Source organism: Schistocerca americana, chromosome 3, assembly GCF_021461395.2.
Source record: "Schistocerca americana isolate TAMUIC-IGC-003095 chromosome 3, iqSchAmer2.1, whole genome shotgun sequence".
Classification (NCBI taxonomy): Eukaryota; Metazoa; Arthropoda; class Insecta; order Orthoptera; family Acrididae; genus Schistocerca; species Schistocerca americana.
Window position 1 is genome coordinate 842,813,267 of NC_060121.1, and position 19,291 is coordinate 842,832,557.

The 19,291-nt window shown below is 36.8% G+C and overlaps 1 protein-coding gene across 1 annotated transcript in view; it reads left to right on the forward strand.

Annotated features, from left to right (window-relative positions):
• The window catches only part of LOC124606431 (putative polypeptide N-acetylgalactosaminyltransferase 9), a 629,702-nt gene extending 611,404 nt beyond the window's left edge, over window positions 1-18,298 (forward strand). The window contains exons 13-15 of the mRNA XM_047138413.1: window positions 10,028-10,156; window positions 15,140-15,288; window positions 15,465-18,298. Coding sequence (XP_046994369.1) covers window positions 10,028-10,156; window positions 15,140-15,280 — 270 coding nt within the window. The 3' untranslated portion in view covers window positions 15,281-15,288; window positions 15,465-18,298. The remainder of the gene's footprint in view (window positions 1-10,027; window positions 10,157-15,139; window positions 15,289-15,464) is intronic.
• Window positions 18,299-19,291: the final 993 nt, after the last annotated feature.

Sequence of the window (19,291 nt, forward strand, 5' to 3'; positions counted from 1 at the left end):
AGTCAGAAACCAGTACAAAATTAACCACTAAGAATGTGACAAACTTATTTTAATATTATTTAAGCAGTGGTCACACTATTCCAGCATACCTATAACACATCAAGAAAAGACAGTAACTCTTGTAGAAAGCAACAGTTTCTGTTATTATTATAGCTTTTTGATGGAAATGTCACATTAACTCCCTAAAAGTAAGTGTCTCATTCCTTCTAACAAAGACAAATAAGTTCATAAAAATTTCATAATTACAGAAGTATAGTAAATTGAACAAAAAACTTAAAATTACCAGCTGCTGAGAAAAATTGAATAAGACAATAATATTAAAGATACTGACACATCGTTAAGGGGAGTGGTAAATGGTGGGCAAGCTATATTTAAGAATTAACAATCCTTTGTGTGGATGACTAAGCAAAAAGTAAACTGTTACAAATAATAACTGAAGATACTGTGCCTCTTAGTTTTCCTGGTGAAACGTTCTGATTTACTGCCACATAGCTTTTGTCTGGCAATTTTTTAAGCATGCTACATGTGAATTCATTAGAGACAGATGCACATATCACATGAAATGTCAGACATTAATAAATGGTCAGCTAGTTTCCATGCGCTCTCTCTCTCTCTCTCTCTCTCTCTCTCTCTCTCTCTCTCTCTCTCTCTCTCTCTCTCTCTCTCTCTCCCCCCCCCCCCCCTATCCCTCTCTCTCATCCTCTCTCTCTGTCACTCCTCCTCTTCCTCCTCCTCCTCCTCCTCCTCCTCCTCTTCCCCTCTTCCTATCCACACCACAGTGCTTCCTTTATTAGGTCAGTAGTCTTGACTGGAAATTGGTGTGTGCCTTCCGTGCATGACATGAATGTAGCTCTACTAAATTTATGCTGTGTGAAAAAATCCATGTGTTGACATTTACTTATCTTGAGTCTTAGATGTTGAATGGCATTGAAGCTGTGTAGTTGCCTGCTCCAGGTTCAAAATATCCACTGTGCAGCTTCTGAAGGGAAAAAAAAAACTGGATCTATCTTGCCATAAATAAAAACATGGGCCTTTTAATTCAGTTGAAGACTTTTGTTTATTCAGTCAACAGATTAACTCTAACTCAGTGTAATACACTGTTCCACCATAAATCGTAATATTGTGCAATAAAATGAAACAAAATACACATGACATAATAGAATGTCTGTATTCTGTCACACCTGAACCACTTCTGGTCTTTAGTTTCTGAGTGTTAAACATGGCAGACTTAGACCAAAATCAGATAAATTACTACATTTTAACCTCCTTAGGCAAGTGACATATAGAAGATAATAGTAATGATAAAGTTGGTGGTTTTCGTATAGTAGCTCTTCCTTTATGAAATGAGCATTAATTATAGAAATTTAATTTACAGTTACTGTGTTTAATAGCATGGGTAACATGAAAACAGTAGTCATTTTATAAATTTCTAGACAAGATTACATTCATATTTTTACATTTCTAAAGTTTTCTGTATTACTTGAGAAGTGTAAAAATCCAGATAGAATTCCACATCGATGAAAATAATCAATTTTTCACAATATAATGTAATTGGATGAATAAAAAATTTATTCGCCAAGTGTTGGCAGGAGTCTTAGCCTTTCCTTTTCATCCCAGCTGGTACACCTCCTCTGCCCCAGGGTTCTGGGCAACTTTCCTGGACTCTCCCCTTTTCCTTCACCCGTCTTCCTTCCCCTTCGACCTTTCTGCAAGGAGGAGGAGCCACTGGCTCTGAAAGTTTGCAAATTTCAATACCATTATGTGTGTTTTCTCCTGCCACCACTTGACAAATAGAATTCTAGTATCAACAATTTTTCAAATCCAAGTGTGTTTTGAAATTCTGATTTATGATATAGTTGAAATATTTCATATTTCACTAACGACTCAGTACAGCAAGTTTTATGAGATTCAAAGTGCATTTTGTTTTGATACTCCAGCTTCTAAGCTTCGTAGTCAGCTAAAAATTCTCAAAAGGTAATACTTTTTATAAGTAAGCAAATATTCAAGTTCTGTATTTTGCTAAATTGTGTTTCACTAATATTCTGTAACAATTCAGATGGCCATTCTATCTTCTACAAATGTTATGGTCATTATCAAACTAAATTTAGTACTATTCATGCTTAAACTGCTTCACACTCTATTAGTTCTCAATATTTGCATATTGCAAATGTGGTTGTAATCATGATTCGCTAAAACTTACTTTTCTTACCAAAGTGGAAGAACATAAGTGCAATATTATAGCATTTTACGGGTATGGCTTGCATGCCTCAGTGATACAGATAATCATACTGTATGTGCAACCACAATGGGGAGGTATCAGCTGAGAGGCTAGACAAACGTGTGGTTCCTGAAGAGGGGCAGCAGCCTATTCAGTAGTTTCAAGGGCAACAGTCTGAATGATTGACTGAACTGGCCTTGTAACATCAACAAAAACAGCTTTGCTGTGCTGGTACTGTGAACAGCTGAAAACGAGGGGAAACTACAACTGTAATTTTTTCCGAGGGCATGCAGCTTTACTGTATGGTTAAATGATGATGGTGTCCCCTTGGGTAAAAAATTTCGGAGGTAAAATAGTCCCCTATTTGGATCTCCAGATGGGTACTACTCAGGAGGACGTTGTTATCAGGAGAAACAGAACTGGCATTCTACAGATCGGAGCATGGAACGTCAGATCCTTTAATCGGGCAGGTAGGTTAGAAAATTTAAAAAGGAAAATATATAGGTTAAAGTTAGATATACTGGGAATTACTGAAGTTTGGTGGCAGGAGGAATAGGACTTGTGGTCAGGTGAATACAGGGTTATAAATACAAAATCAAATAGGAGTAATGCACGAGTAGGTTTAATAATGAATACAACAACAGGAACACAGATAAGTTATTATGAACAGCATAGTCAACACATTATTGTAGTCAAGATAGGCATGAAGCCCAAACCTACCACAATAGTATAAGTTTATATGCCAACTAGCTCTGCAGATGATGCAGAGATTGAAGAAATGTATGATGAGATAAAAGAAATTATTCAAGTAGTTAAGGGAGACAAAAATTTAATAGTCATGAGGGACTAGAATTAGATGTAGGAAAAAAGAGAAGGAAAGTAGGAGGTGAATATGGATTGGAGGTAAGGAATGAAAGAGGAAGCCGCCTAGTAGAATTTTGCACAAAGCATAACATAATCATCGCTAAGACTTGGTTTAAGAATCATGAAGGAAGGTTATATACATGGAAGAGACCTGGAGGCACTAGTTGGTTTCAGATTGATTATATAATGGTAAGACCGAGATTTAGGAACCAGGTTTTAAATTGTAAGACATTTCCAGGGGTAGATGTAGATTCTGACCACAATTTATTGGTTGTGAACTGTAGATTAAAACTAAAAAAGCTGTAAAAAGGTAGAAATTTAATGAGATGGGACCTGGATAAACTGGAAGAACTAGAGGAACTAAAGGTTATAGAGAGTTCCAGAGGGAGCATAAGGGAACAATTGACAAGAACAGGGGAAAGGAATACAGTAGATGAAGAATGTGTAGCTAGATGAAGAATGTGTAGCTTTGAGAGATGAAATAGTGAAGGCAGCAGAGTCAAGCAGGTAAAAGATGAGACTAGTAGAAATGCCTGGGTAACACATTTAATATTGAATTTAATTGATGGAAGGAGAAAATATAAAAAATTCAGTCAATGAAGCAGGCGAAAAGGAATACAGAGTGTAAAAATTGAAAACAACAGGAAGTGAAAAGCGACTAAGCAGGAATGGTTAGAGGATAAATGTAAGGATGTAGAAGCACATGTCACTAGGGTTAAGACAGATGCTGCCTTCAGAAAAATTAACGAGACCTTTGGAGAGAAGAGAACCACCTGTATGAACATCAAGAGCTCAGATGGTAAACCAGTCCAAAGCAAATAATGGAAAGCTGATAGGTGGAAGGAGTATATAGAGGATCTATACAAGGGCGATGTTCTTAAGGACAGTATTATGGAAATGGAAGATGACGTAGATGAAGATGAAATGGGAGATATGTTACTGCGTGAAGAGTTTGACAGAGCACTGAAAGACCTAAGTTGAAACAAAGGCCCGGGGAGTAGACAACAGTCCATTAGAACTACTGATAGCCTTGGGAGAGCCAGCCCTGACAAAACTCTGCCATCTGGTGAGCAAGATGTATGAGACAGGCGAAATACCCTCAGACTTCAAGAAGAATATAATAATTCAAATTCCAAAGAAAGCAGGTGGTGACAGGTGTGAAAATTACCAAACTATCAGTTTAGTAAGTGACAATTGCAAAATACTAATACGAATTCTTTACAGACGATTGGAAAAACTGGTAGAAGCCGACCTCGGGGAAGATTAGTTTGGATTCCGTGGAAATGCAGGAACACTGGGGGCAATACTGACCCTACAACTTATCTTAGAAGATAGATCAAGGAAAGGCAAATCTACATTTATAGCATTTGTAGACTTAGAGAAAGCTTTTGACGCTATTGACTGGAATACTCTCTTTCAAATTCTGAAAGTGTTAGGGGTAAAATACAGGGAACGAAAGGCTACTTATAATTTGAACAGAAACCAGAAGGCAGTTATAAGAGTCAAAGGGCACGAAAGAGAGGCAATGGTTGAGAATGGAGTGAGACAGGGTTGTAGCGTATCCCTGGTGTTATTCAATCTGTACATTGAGCAAGCAGTTAAGGAAACTAAAGAAAAAGTTGGAGTAGGAATTAAAATCCAGGGAGAAAAAATAAAAACCTTGAGGTTTCCTGAAGACATTGTAATTCTGTCAGAGACAGCAAAGGACTTGGAAGAACACTTGAATGGAATGGACAGTGTCCTGAAAGGCAGCTATAAGATGAACATCAACAAAAGTAAAATGAGTGTAATGGAATATAGTTGAATTAAATCGGGCAATGCTGAGGGATTTAGATTAGGAAACGAGACACTTAAAGTAGTAGATGAGTTTTGCTATTTGGGCAGCAAAATAACTAAGGATGGTTGAAGTATAGAGGATATAAAATTTAGACTGATGATGGCAAGGAAAGCATTTCTGGATGAGAGATTTGTTAACATCGAGTATAGATTTAAGTGTCAGGAAGTCTTTTCTGAAAGTATTTGTTTGGAGTGGAGCCATGTATGGATGTAAAACTCGGACAATATACAGTTTAGACAAGAAGAGAATATAAGCTTTTGAAATGTGATGCTATAGAAGATTAGATAGGTAGATCACATAACTAATGAGGAGGAGAGGAATGTGGCACAACTTGACTAGAAGAAGGGATCTGTTGGTAGGACAAGTTCTGAGGCATCAAGAGACCGTCAATTTAGAACTGGAGGGAAGCATGGAGGTTAAAAATTATAGAGGGAGACCAAAAGATGAATACACTAAGCAGATTCAGAAGGATGTATGTTGCAGTAGTTATTCTGCTTGCACAGAATAGAGTAGCATTTACAGCTGCATCAAACCAGTGTTTGGACTGAAGATCACAACAACAAGAAGTAAGAAAGTTAGTGTTTTAAAATTTGTTATTAAAATTGTGAGTTTTATATGCTGAAAGCTGAGTGTGGAAAATGGTAGTAAAGAACCCAATCCATGCCAACAGGTAATGCACTGATCAATATCTGATTGGATTCCTTATCGAAATAACCAATAACTAGTCTAAAACATTAGTCATCTACCCTCACCTATATTTATATTCCAATTTGTCTTTCCCATTGCTATATTAATTTGCCAAGCTTTGGATAGTTAACACAGATATACAAAAAGCTGGTATGTTGAACATATTAAATGACGTTCGAAGCAAGTGCTTACGGAGACCAGAAATGTGCATACTGCAACATGTTGTTATTTTTGCAGAGATTAGAGAAGGAAAATATGAAATTGAATAGTCAATGAACAAACAGCAGCAGTAATAAATGAAAAAGTTAGCCAAGATGTGATAGAAGTTTTATGTTATTGATATAAATCATACGTAGTATGTTATATGCTTTCTCCTTCAACAAGGACATGAGTTTCTTATGCCAGATGTAGTGAATAAAATTTTCTGAATACACACACAAGTCACAGCTGTGTAAAATCTTTAGCATTATGGGAACTAGTGCCATTACCACTGTCAATCTGACTTCTGACTGAGTTCTACAAATAGAAAGGTGTAGGATTTGTAACAATGGTATTTCATCACATGGAGGAGGTGTGATATAGGTGAAAGAATAAAGCACACTTATAGTTACATTATAAACTAAAGTATTAAATTATTAGGAATTTGCATGACTCTCATTACTCAAGTTAGCCAAGTGTCATGTGTATGAACTGTTTCATTTGATTGCTAATCCTAAAATTGTACCACTTGATTCCAGTTCTCAAAGTGTACTGCAATAACACTGTAACAAGTCTGTCCCCCTGGGGTGTATATTCTAGATCAGGTCAATAATCATCTGTGCTGGATTATTGCAATTGTATGAGGCCTGACATTTACTATTCACTCACTGACACTCACTGACACACACACACACACACACACACACACACACACACACACACATACACATACACACAGTGGAATAGCTCTCAATATTCAACTGACCAAGAAATAATTGACAGATGACTGAGTGTGCAATAGTTTTTAAGCCTTGCCGGAAGTAATAGCTTTTTATATTTTATTTTCTGCCAATGTACATTTCGCTATTTGCAGTTGAGAAATGGAAAATCTTGATTTAATTAGAAGTTTCTGATACCACCTCTTCCTAAATGGCACACATTAGCCTTTTTTATTATGTCTGCTAAAAATGTACCCTATACAGAAGCTTTTCACCAGAGACATATCATTGTATATGAGAGCTTAAATATTACTTGTGAGCACCATAGCCCATCCAAGAGTGAAAATCTGGATTATGTTGCAAAAACAGTGTATAATTTTGATGCTGCAGAAGAAAAACATTGCCAAATAAAGGTTTATACTCATGTGGTCAGGTATCACTCTCAAGGCGTTAAAAACTTTCCAACCTATGCAATAAATTGTAATAGTCTGATCAGTCATATTGTTTGCACAATAGAGGCATAACATACAACATTTCCAACCTTGAACAAGTGCTGAAAGCAGTTTTTTCTATTAGCAAATTTATGTATATAGATAAACATATGCTAACTGTCCTTTTATCATAAACTTTTTTAATTAATAAAAATAATATATAATCAAATAGGAAACATTTAATATTGTTTCCAGTTAAGTAAAGATGTCCTCAAGCCTAAGGTTTGCTTGGAAGCTGTGGTGTTTCACTATGTTACAGTCCTTTGAACTTACTTACTTAAAAAGAAACCTTTATCTGGATCTGTCTGTGTATGAACTGTTTCATTTGATTGCTAATCCTAAAATTGTACCACTTGATTCCAGTTCTCAAAGTGTACTGCAATAACACTGTAACAAGTCTGTCCCCCTGGGGTGTATATTCTAGATCAGTTCAATAATCATCTGTGCTGGATTATTGCAATTGTATGAGGCCTGACATTTACTATTCACTCACTGACACACACACACACACACACACACACACACACACACAGTGGAATAGCTCTCAATATTCAACTGACCAAGAAATAATTGACAGATGACTGAATCTCAGCTGCTTCCCGTGTCAGTATAGATATCTCGAGATTATTAATTGAATGCTTACAATGTTTATTTTTATCTAAGCATGTGGCATGTGCATGTATCAAACTGAAGTGTGCTCTGGTCTGTTCTGGTCTTTTTCTATATTGCATATGTGCACTAACATGTGTTTAAATTCCCTATTCTTATAACTTAATATTATGTGATAATACTGAGACAAAGAGTCCTATGTTATTAAAGGCATTATAAATGTATATTGTATGAACTAATCCATTAACACATTCTTGCTTTTTTTAAAAAAATAAAAAGGGGGGAGGGTTCCTAACAATCTAATTTAAAAGAAGGGTATAATACTTGAGATCAAAGCGGCAAAAATTGTTTAAAATATCATTTATGATGGTGTAATGATAATTTATGCTCTCTGCCAATGAGTTAACTTATTTGAAATTACTGGCAAGAAATATAAAGACTCACATTATGTCTCTCCCTTTTATTTCATTTCTTGCCTACATAATTAATAGATTCTGTAATGGTAAGCCACAGTGGATTATTATATTGGTGTTATGAACATAAAGATTTTCTTTTAGTGATATTTGTTGTTGATGAGCAATAGAAACAGAACAAGAGAGCTTGAACCTTTTCAGAAACTGATGAAGATACATTATGCTAGAGGACATGTTGTTACCTTAAAAAGAAATTTATTCCTCTTCTTATGCTGTTTGAGGATGTGTTGTGATTATTTCCATGGTAATACACATATCTGTCATGTTAAGGCAGTTCAGAATGTTTGTTAGCAACTACATAATTTTGAAAATGGGGTAATATGTTAGCCTGACAGTTTAGCCGTACCAGTAATTGTTATTAATTGTAGAAATGTTCTCTTCAATAACCTTATGTAACCTTCATAGAAACTGATGAGTCAAAACATTATGACCACTATCCACCATGAGGCAGAACGCCATCTAATGGCATTGCGGGCATGCAACATGGTGAGGAAGTTATATAAACAGCACAGAGGTGAAGGGGGTATCGATTAAGCAATGATACGAGCTGCAAGTTGCAAAATCCCCTGACACAAGAGACTTTGATTCAGTGTAGATTATTATGGCTTGATACCTGGGAATAAGCTGTTTGGAAATAGCAAAGGTGGTTGGTCAGATAGGTGACAACTTGCTGGATGTCAGTACTTCATTACAGAATGTGGAGGTCTAAGGCTTGCCTGCCCTGTAAAGCAGGATATGCAGCAGTCTGTGGCAGATCTGATAACAGAGTATAGTGCTGGTTGACACATGACCTTGTCAATTATAATAGCAGTGGGTATAGGGTCAACAAAGATTGATCCAAAGATCATTGGAAACTTGTCACCTGGTTGAATGAATTGCATTTCTTGAGACACCAGGTTGACTGTCATGTTGAGATGTGCCATCATCCAGGTGAACAGCTGCACAAACCATGCACTGCACCACAGACACAGGCCAGTGGGGGCAGTATTATGCTGTGAGCTTCCATGGGATCTGTAGTAGTAATCAAAGGCACAATCCCAGCTGTAGAGTATGTTAACATTATTGCTGATCATGCTTGATAGCCTTCCCAGTGGTGATGGCATCTTCCAACGGGATAACTGTTACGTCACAAGACCACAATCATAGCACTGTGGGCTGGTGAGCATAATAGTGAACACAAGTTGATATCTTGACCATCAAATTTACCTGAAGCTGAAACCAATAGAATACATCTGGTATGTTACTGGATACTATTAGCTCCATACCCTCGAACCACCAGCCCATAATTTATGGTTATTACATGACCTGTGCATAGATTTCTGGTGCCACTTATCTTCAGAAACCTACCAAGGACTTGTAAAATCAACACTATGCAGAATTGTGTTCTGAAGGAGGGCCAACATGGTATTGTTCAAATGAATCGTATTGGAATTTCACTTAGGTGATTTGTGGAAACCATGGATAATCTGTACGTGTACAGCTGAATAAGGGCTTTAACCACCAGCCTCCTGAATGTAAGTCCATTGCCTTAACCAGTGTGTCACTTCACTCAGTTGGAGAGGTGAATAAAATTGGTTTAGTACATTAAGTACAGTAACAGACACTTCTTCATAATAACCAAATAAAGATGAATAGCAAAATTACTGATATGCATAATTATAAAAATTGGTTGCTCATTACTTAAAGTAATTCCATCCACAACCACATGGTTCAACCACAATTAACATTGATAAATTGAGGTTGTTTATTTTTATTGTTTGTTGTTATATTTCCCTTCAGTGCGTATTCTGAGAATAAGCAAATGTACACATCTTATGTATGAGTAAACTTTCCACTGACAGTGTTACGGCAACTTGTGGAAAAAATTTATATGCAATCACCTCAAACTCCTCATTCTTCTTTACATTTATGTGAATAATTTGTATCTGCAGTACTGGATGTTAAGCAAAGCAGGAGAAATCCGCCGGGATGAAGCTTGTCTTGATTATGCAGGACAAGATGTAATTTTGTATCCATGCCATGGATCAAAGGGCAATCAGTTCTGGCAGTATCATCCAGATGTAAGTAAACATTTGGTGACTTGTGAAAAATATTTTCTCTATTATTTTCACTCACTACTACTTATTATTATTATTATTATTATTATTATTATTATATTATTATTATTATTATTAATAATTTCCATCTATTTCCTAACTTGTACTTAGTTCTGTAAATTGAGTTACCACAGCTGTAAAATATGACACAAGTATTAATTGCTGGTACCTAGACAGGTGACCAAAGCAAAACAACTGCTTGAACAACTACCAGGTCATTTAGCTGTAATATATGAGCATTTATTGGTACAATGTATTAGAATAATCTTTAGAATTGCTTTGTCACTTAATAACTGGTAAAAACTGACAGAGTGAGTGGTTGGTTTAAAAAAAGGAAAGATCTTCACAGGTGTCTGTACGAAAGTATACAGTTGTTGCTGTAATGATACAGCCTGTAAGGAAAACAAGATTGCCAGACTGGTTTGAAGAATTTATAATCTGAATTGCTGGCAAGGTTAGACATTTGTATTTCAAATTATAAGTGCAGTACCACCTGTATCATAGTTGTATGTGACGTTAAACAAGTCCTGGAAGCACTGTTCTTTTTCTTCTAAATCTACTAGAATTATTCTATAGGGAAAACTCATACATTTTTATTATTCACATGTGATCACTAATGGCAACCAATCAATAATATTCTGGTATCAGCCCAAAAGTTTCAGCTCAGCCTTCCTACATTTTGCAGGTTGTGCCAAAAAATTATGAACTGTGATGTGTGCAGCAAAGTGCGATGAAAATTCTTCAGCCAATTCCTGTGGCTGACTTGTAGCACTCTAAATAATCAATTATTGTCTTGTGAATCATAAAATTGCACAGAACATATAGAAAATGCAAAATATTACATAAAATTACAATTGCTAATATGTCAATGAAAATAATCAATTTTTAAAAACTTATTGAAATTGGATAGATAAAAAAAAGTCTACTCACCAAGCAGCAGCAGCAGGAGAAAATATATATAAAGATTAACTAAATGTGCAGGCTTTCAGAGTTAGTAGCTCCTGCTTCTGGTAGAAGTGTTGGAGGGGAAGGAAGAGGAGTGAAGGTAAAGGACTGTCAAGGTTTAGGAAATGGGAGAGTTCGGAAAAGTCGCTGAGGACCCCAAGTCAGGGAAGATTTACCAAACAAGATAAGAAGGAAAGACTGGCTGTTGTTGACTGTACCAGATGAGATTTGAAAACCTAAGAGCTTAAAGGTGAAAGATAGGGCATAAAACAAGACAGAGATTACTGACAGAACATCATGCAAGAGTGAATAAGGGCAGAAAGCTAAGGGCATTGTGTGTGATAAGAGGGGAAAAATAGGCAGGTCAGAAATTAAAAGATAAAAAAAAATAAAGGGAATGATGAAAGGAATAGTTACTGAGAAAAAATGTGAAGACCAAAGGAATTAACATAAATTAACCCCAGGTGGGTGGTAGGAATGAAGTACATGCCTGTTCCCAGCTACAGAGTTATGAGAAACTGGTGTCTGGGGGAAGAATCCAGATGGCACATGTGGTGAAACAGGCACTGAGGTCACAAATGTCACATTGCAGGACTTGCTCTGCAACAGGATATTGTGTGTTGTCAGTATACACCCTCTACCTATGGCCATTTGTCTTAGCTGATAACTTGGTGGTGTCATATCAATACAAAAGGCATAGGGCTGGTACAGGCAGTGGTAGGAGGGCATATAGGGCAAGTCTTACAGTGGGGACAGTCACAGGAGTAGGAGCCATAGGGTAGGGAAATGGGTGCAAAAGGAGCATAGTGTCTGACCAGGATGTGTACAGAGATTTGGAGATATTTTTTTTTTTTTGGGGGGGGGGGGGCGGGAGAGTTATTTCATGTGTTGTGGGAAAAATGTCAGACATGATGGACTTCATATCATGGCATGGTTTTATGATGTCAAAGCCTTGTTGAAGTAGCTGATTAATATGAGTACATTCAAGACCAAGATAATACTAAGTGACAAGAGGTGTACTCTAAGCTGTTTCCTGGAAAGATCGGCTGTTTAACAATGGATGTGATGGCCCAGGAAATCTGCTTTTGAACTAGGCAGTTATGGTAATTATGTCCAGTGAAGGCTGATGTGAGACTGGTGGTGTATTGCTGTAAAAAGTCTGCCATCTGAACAAGTATGTTTGCCTTGAATGCCAAGGCTGTATGGCAGGGAACATTTGACATGGAAATGACGGCATCTGTCAGAATGAAAGTACTGTTGTTTGTTAGTAGGTTTAATGTGAACTAAATGTTTATCTGACCCTCAGACAGGATGAGGTCAACATCAAGGAAAGTGGCATGGGATTTGGAGTAGGGCCATGTGAAATTTAATTGGGAGAGTGTATTTAGAGATTCCGAAAATGTGAACAGGTCAGCTTCACAATGAGTCTATATGGCAAAGATGTCATCAATGTATCTAAATCAAACCAGGGGCTGCAGGCTTATGGATTCCAGGAAAGCCCTCTCCAAGGGAACCATGAAAAGGTTGGTATAGGAAGGACCCATTCTAGTTCCCATGGCCATGCCCTTGATCTGTTTGTACATCTGTCCCTCGAAGATAAAGTAGTTGCCAGTAAACATAAAGTTGATTAAGGTGAGGAGAAAGGATGTCATACGTTTGGAATCAGGTGGGCACTGGTCAAGGCAATGTTCAGCAGAAAACAGACAGGGGATGTCGGTATAGAAGAAGGTGGCATCAACAGTGACAAGCAAGGTGTGTGGTGGTAGTGGGACGGGCACGATTTCAGTTGATGTAAGAAATGGTCAGTGTCTTTAGTATAGGAGGGAAGTCTTTGTACTAAGGTTGCAGGTGTTGATCAACAAAGGCAGATATGATTCAGTGGGTGCTTTGAAGCCAACAGCTATGCAACAGCTTGGGTGACTGGATTTGTGGATCTGAAGTGGGAGTGCAAAATTCTTTGGATTACGGTGTCAGTCCTTGTGAGAGGCCTGAGGTTTTAAGGAGAGACTGTAGGTCAGTTTGTATCACAGAGATGGGATTTTGATGGATGATTTCTATATGTAGAGGTATCAGACATCTGGCACAGACCCTTGCTTACATACTCCCAATCGTCAAGTACCACAGTGGTAGATCCCTTGTCTGCTGAGAGGGTAATGATAGAGTAATCAGTTCCTGGCAATTGAAGAGATTGATGTTCTGCAGAGGACAGGTTATGGTCATGTTGTAGGAATCTGAGAAAGGGTTGTGAATTGTGATGAAATCCTTGATGTTGACCTCATCCTCACTGGTGGTCAGCCATACATTTCTGTTCACATTGAGCCCACTAACAAACCACAATACTTAGATTCTGACAGTTCCATCTCTTACAGCCTTGGCATTCAAGACAAACACAACCGAGCGAGGTGGCGCAGTGGTTAGCACACTGGACTCGCATTCGGGAGGACGACGGTTCAATCCCGTCTCCGGCAATCCTGATTTAGGTTTTCCGTGATTTCCCTAAATCGTTTCAGGCGAATGCCGAGATGGTTCCTTTGAAAGGGCACGGCCGATTTCCTTCCCAATCCTTCCCTAACCCGAGCTTGCGCTCCATCTCTAATGACCTCGTTGTCGACGGGACGTTAAACACTAACCACCACCACCACCACCACCACCACCACCACCAAGACAAACATACTTGTTCAGATGGCAGTCTCTTTACAACAATACCACCATTCTCACCTCAGCATTCACTGGATATAATTGGCCCACCAGCCTAGTTTAAAAGCAAATTTCTTGGCCCATCACTTCCAATCCTGGTAGCGCTGATCCTTCCAAAAAATGACTTAGGTGTATACCTCTCATCACCCAGTATTATCCTTGTCTTGAATGTACTCATATTAATCAGCTACTTCGACGAGGCCTTGTCTTCATAAAACCATGCCCTGAAATGAGATCTATTATGTCTGGCATTTTGCTCATCACACCTAGAATCCCTCCCCACTCAAGTCTCCGCAACACCTTCGTCAGACCCTGTGCTCCTTCTGAATCCATTGCCCAACCCAATGGCTCCATCCCCACTGTAACACTTGCCCTGTGCACCCATCTAACTGGCAAAACTGATACTATCAAAGAGAGCCACCTGTGAAATTACACTTTGTGTACCAGCTATTATGTAAACATTGTTATGCTTTTTACATTTGTATGACTATCACCAATTTATCACTTAGATGAATGGGGTTAGGTAGAATGTGTATAATAGCAACACATAATATCCTGTTGCAGAGCATGTTCTATAACATGACATTGGTGACCTCAGTGCCTGTTTCACCACATGTACCTTCTGGATTCTTCCCCTGACACCAATTTCTCAGAACTCCATAGGTGGGAACTGGCATTGCTGGTCTTAATTTGTTAATTTTTTGTGTCAGCATTTCTTCTCAGTAACTATTCCTTTTATCACTCCGTTTTAGTTTTCGGTATCTTTCATTTTCTGAGATCTAATTTTCCTCACCATCCACTGCTATCACATACAATGCCCTTAGCTTTCTGCTCTTATTAACTCTTGCATGATGTTTTGTCCATCTTGCTTATTACACTATCTTCCACCTTTATGCTCCCAGGATTTCAAGTCTCTTCTGGTGCAGTAATCAACAATGAGTTTTTCCTCTTCCTCTTGTCTGATAAGTCTCCTCTGACCTAGGGCCCTGGGTGACTTTTCCAAACCCTCCCCATTTCCTAAACCTTGCCAGTTCTTTTCCTTCACCCCTCTTCCTTTCCCTTGACCCTTCTGCCAGAAGGGCGAGCCACTGACTCTGAAAGCTTGCACCCTTTATTTATGTTTCCTTCTGCTGCCACTTGGTGAGTAGATCTTTTTATCTCCCAGTAATATTATACAATTACATTTGTTACTGATTGTCAATGATGTGACACAAGTCACAAGAACATTTTCATTCCACCAACACAGTATGTATGTTTTACATAAATAAGTATCAGTGACAATGTATTTTAATTTTTTTTCCCTAGACAAAGCTCTTACAACATGGGAGCAGCAAGAAGTGCCTTGCAATAAGTGAAAATAAACAAAAGTTGCAGATGTTAGAATGTGATGAAAACATGGAAAGGCAGCACTGGAAGTTTGAAAATTATGACCCGTCCAAACTTTAAACACCTTGGTAAGAAATAAATTGACTAATTATAGCAAAGATATTCCAACTTACACTAGTTTAGAACTCCTCCACAGTTTCATCTTTGAGTTCTAGGCAATAGTTTATAACAATAGGAAAAATTCACATGAAGATTTTGATACCTCTCTCTTCCATGATATTTGAACTATATATTTGTTTTGCAGGCCAACTGGATGAAACCAAATCAGATCTACCAGCACTGTGTCATCACTGCTAGGTCATTTGACTTGTGAAATGAGTGTGGTGTGACTGCTGGTGAAGTAATTGCTAGTCAGTTTGTTAACTGCATGTAGAATATTCACGGTGCAAATCACCAGGAAACACTTCGCAACTTCAAAAAGTTCTCCATTGCACCATTCAGCTTTTACCAGAAGAGACATAAAAAATCATTTGTTGATAATGAAATGAAATATACTGAAAATGACTAGAAATAGCACAATGTGTGTGAATGTATCATATAATCTCGTGCATGTTACAACAGTTGGTGATTCGATAGCTATGGTTCCTACGGAACCCTGTGTGCCTATCATCAGTCAATGTTTGATGCAACATGAACTACTTTAACTGTGGTTTGAAGAAATATAATGTACGAATACACGTGAATCAACTTTTGTCCTGAAATTTGACATTACAAAGTGAACACTATGTACTTAAGATTTCAAAGACTGAGTATTCCGGTATACTAAAATACTTCCATTGTGTGTACATATATATATATATATTCTGATGACGAATGTAATGTAAATACAAACTGAAAGCAAAATTTATTTATTTGGTGAGTGTGATGGTTTAAATGAACATTTTAAAGCATATCATCATTATACATAGCTTAGAAGTGAAGAATGACATAGATGGATACAAGAATTGGGAGTTCTTTTTATTGGAATTCATTTTAAGGGAGTGTTACAAACTTCAGAAAATGGTTGAAAATTTTTGTTGCTTTTATTTAATTGTTTACAACATAGAATTTTAGCACAAAATGATTTTTCTTTTGTGAAAGTGATATTTAGTTGGGGAGCAAGCTAATGCATTCCAGACGTAGCTGTACAGTGCCAGTAGTATAAGGAGGTTGTAGGGATTTTGTATACCAGTTGCTATTGCTAATACTTACATTTTTATTTTGTTAATGAATAATGTTCATGTATAAAGCAACTGCCAAATATTACAGGTAAATGAGAAAAAGGGAAAAAAAGACCAAATAATACAATGCAGGCAAAAGATTTGCAAAACTGACCTAATATTTTCTTAACATTGAAATACTGTGAAGATAGAAGTATTTTAAAAAATTGTGTTATCATCATATTTTAAGTGTGCAATATTAACTGTTTTATTTGGTTCTCCATTTGCAAGTCAGTGTTTCAGTGTAGTATTATCATGGTATTTTGGCCACATTCATTTGCTTATAATTACCTGTCTTATACTTAAAGGTATTGGTATTCTGAGTTCCTAGTATTCTCTTTGTAGTTGTGCTAGTTCCTTTTTTTTTAAAAAAAAAGAAAAAAAAATGTCACAGCTGCAGATCAGAAAGCCATACCTAAAAAAGAGTCACCAATAAGATTATTCCATAGGTCATCATTCCTGACCACACATTCCATTTTAAGTTGCCTCTACACTGCTACCTCATTGTGTACACAAGACATCACACATTTTCCTTTCTACAACTGTTAATTATATTTGACTTAGAGCTCTTTTATACAGAAAAATAATTATCTTACCATTCATATTTGTGTATTAATTTAAATCAATGAGAGCCATTCATACTTGTATCTCATCATCATATTTGCCATGATCCACTTAAACTGTTTTGCAGTTGTGATAGATGGAATATGGAATTGGACTTTTCACATTTGTTTACTATGAGTGTTATCAGTGTTAAGTATCTGGTAACACAAAAAATCATTTTGCAAAACGTGAAACAAAATCATTATCTGCAAAATATTAAAAAATGGCTTGCATCTGGAACATTTCTTTGTCAGAATATTTAACTTCCTTATGCCACATGATCTTTGTTTTCTTCTTACCTGCATTTATCATTAAAGAAATAAGCTCAGATGTTTGGTCTTCTCTCTAGGTAATTTCATGCCTTATGTTTTCATTAGCCACTTGTGAGTTTATACAGCACTATGAAACATTCCTGTATTACTGTTCATGCATTTTCTTTGAAATGTAACATAATTTAATTTCCTTATAGTTTCATCAAGTGGAAAACAGGATTCCTTTTGTCAAATGAAAATTTAGCAACATCACATTTTAAACTTGCATGTGCCATGGAAGATTGAGTTTGTACGTCAACAGTTGCAGAAAATAAGGCTGCAGTACAATTAAATATCTTCTTTTAGATAGTCCATATAACTGTTCTTAAAAGTGCCAAATTTCTTTTTCTTATATCTTCTCTACACACTGCATTCATATTTAATGGTTACTATTGTTATACATGGTCCAAGAGGATAATTTTGTTGAAATAATCTTACTGAATGTTCATGGCATGGGCTCTACTTCTAGATGTCCAGTAAAAACATGTTTGTTGGCACTAACAGTCATGTTTAAGTTAAATGACAGTTATGTTATATAACAATTATATCACTCATCAATGTTCCTTAACAGTGAAATACAATCCTGCACAAACTAAATTTCAAAATAAAACTTCGACAAATGTAAAATTTTAGTGTCTTTGTAAGGAACAGTTGAGCTGTGACATGAGAAACAGGTTTTCTTTTCTTGTATTTGATGAAGACAATGTATGATGTCCAATTTTTTTTATTGATATAACAAATATTATTAGTTCCTGGAAGTCATGGACAATGTGTTCAAAAGAACAAGATGTAACTTGCATTGAGCCCAATTTGTTTACAACTCATTTGTCAGTGAAATAAGGATAGACACTGCTGTCAACAGAACTTGTACACCAATTAATTTTAATAATGGACTAAGATTACTGTGCCTTACTTGGTGTAATATATGCAAATAAAAAAGTGAAAATTTTGTGTTTTGGAAAAAAGCTGTGAAAATACGTTTTGCTATTTTTTCAAACATTTCCTTAGCATGTACAAAACACTGAGAAGTGCAACATTTTTTATTATGGTACCAGGTTGTTTCTTCATACATTGTGTATTCAAACAGCATCTGTTTTATAAATACATGATAATCACAAGTCAAAATCCTTACTGCCATTCCAATTGTACAAAATAATGTATTTTAAACAAAAATATTTTGAGTGCTATGAATTATATGCCAGTGATGGTTACAGAAATCTCAGGAGTAATGATTAAAAATTTTTACATATGGAGCTGTCAAATAAAAATAAGACAGATGGAAAAAAGTAAGTAAACTGTTTATTATTTTGAAAGTAATCACTGTAACTATTAATCCATTCATTCCACTGTGAGAGAAGATGGTCAGTGCTTTCATGGAAAAAATGTTGGCTGTTGCCTGCAGAACAAAGATTTTACACAGGAGTGCAACTGTCTCTCTCTCTCTCTCTCTCTCTCTCTCTCTCTCTCTCTCTCTCTCTCTGTGTCTGTCTCTCTCTGAAGCAAATCTACTGCCATGCATGTCTTTCTTGAGGGCTCTAGTGATGTTGAAATCACATGGGGAGAGATAGGGGCTTTGTGGACAAAGAACTCCCCTGCAAAACTTTTGATCTGTAGTTGAAACAAGTGGGCCCACCCACACATTGCTGAAGTTGTTTCAAGTACACTGCATAGCCCTTATACATCCTCCATACAGTCTGGATCTGTCACCATGTGACTGTAATATTTTTGGAGTCATGAAGAGTGACACTCATGGTTGTCAGTTTCCTGTGGACAAAGGGGTGCACCCTTGGATACAGTCATGTTAAGTAACTGCAGATGTTTTTCAATGAAGGCACAGACTGTCTTGTCTTGAAATGGGATAAAAGTATTAACAGTTATGGAAATTACTTTTGAAATACCAAACAGCATACTTTCTTTTTTTCCATCCGTCTCATTTTCATTTGACTGTCCATTGTAGT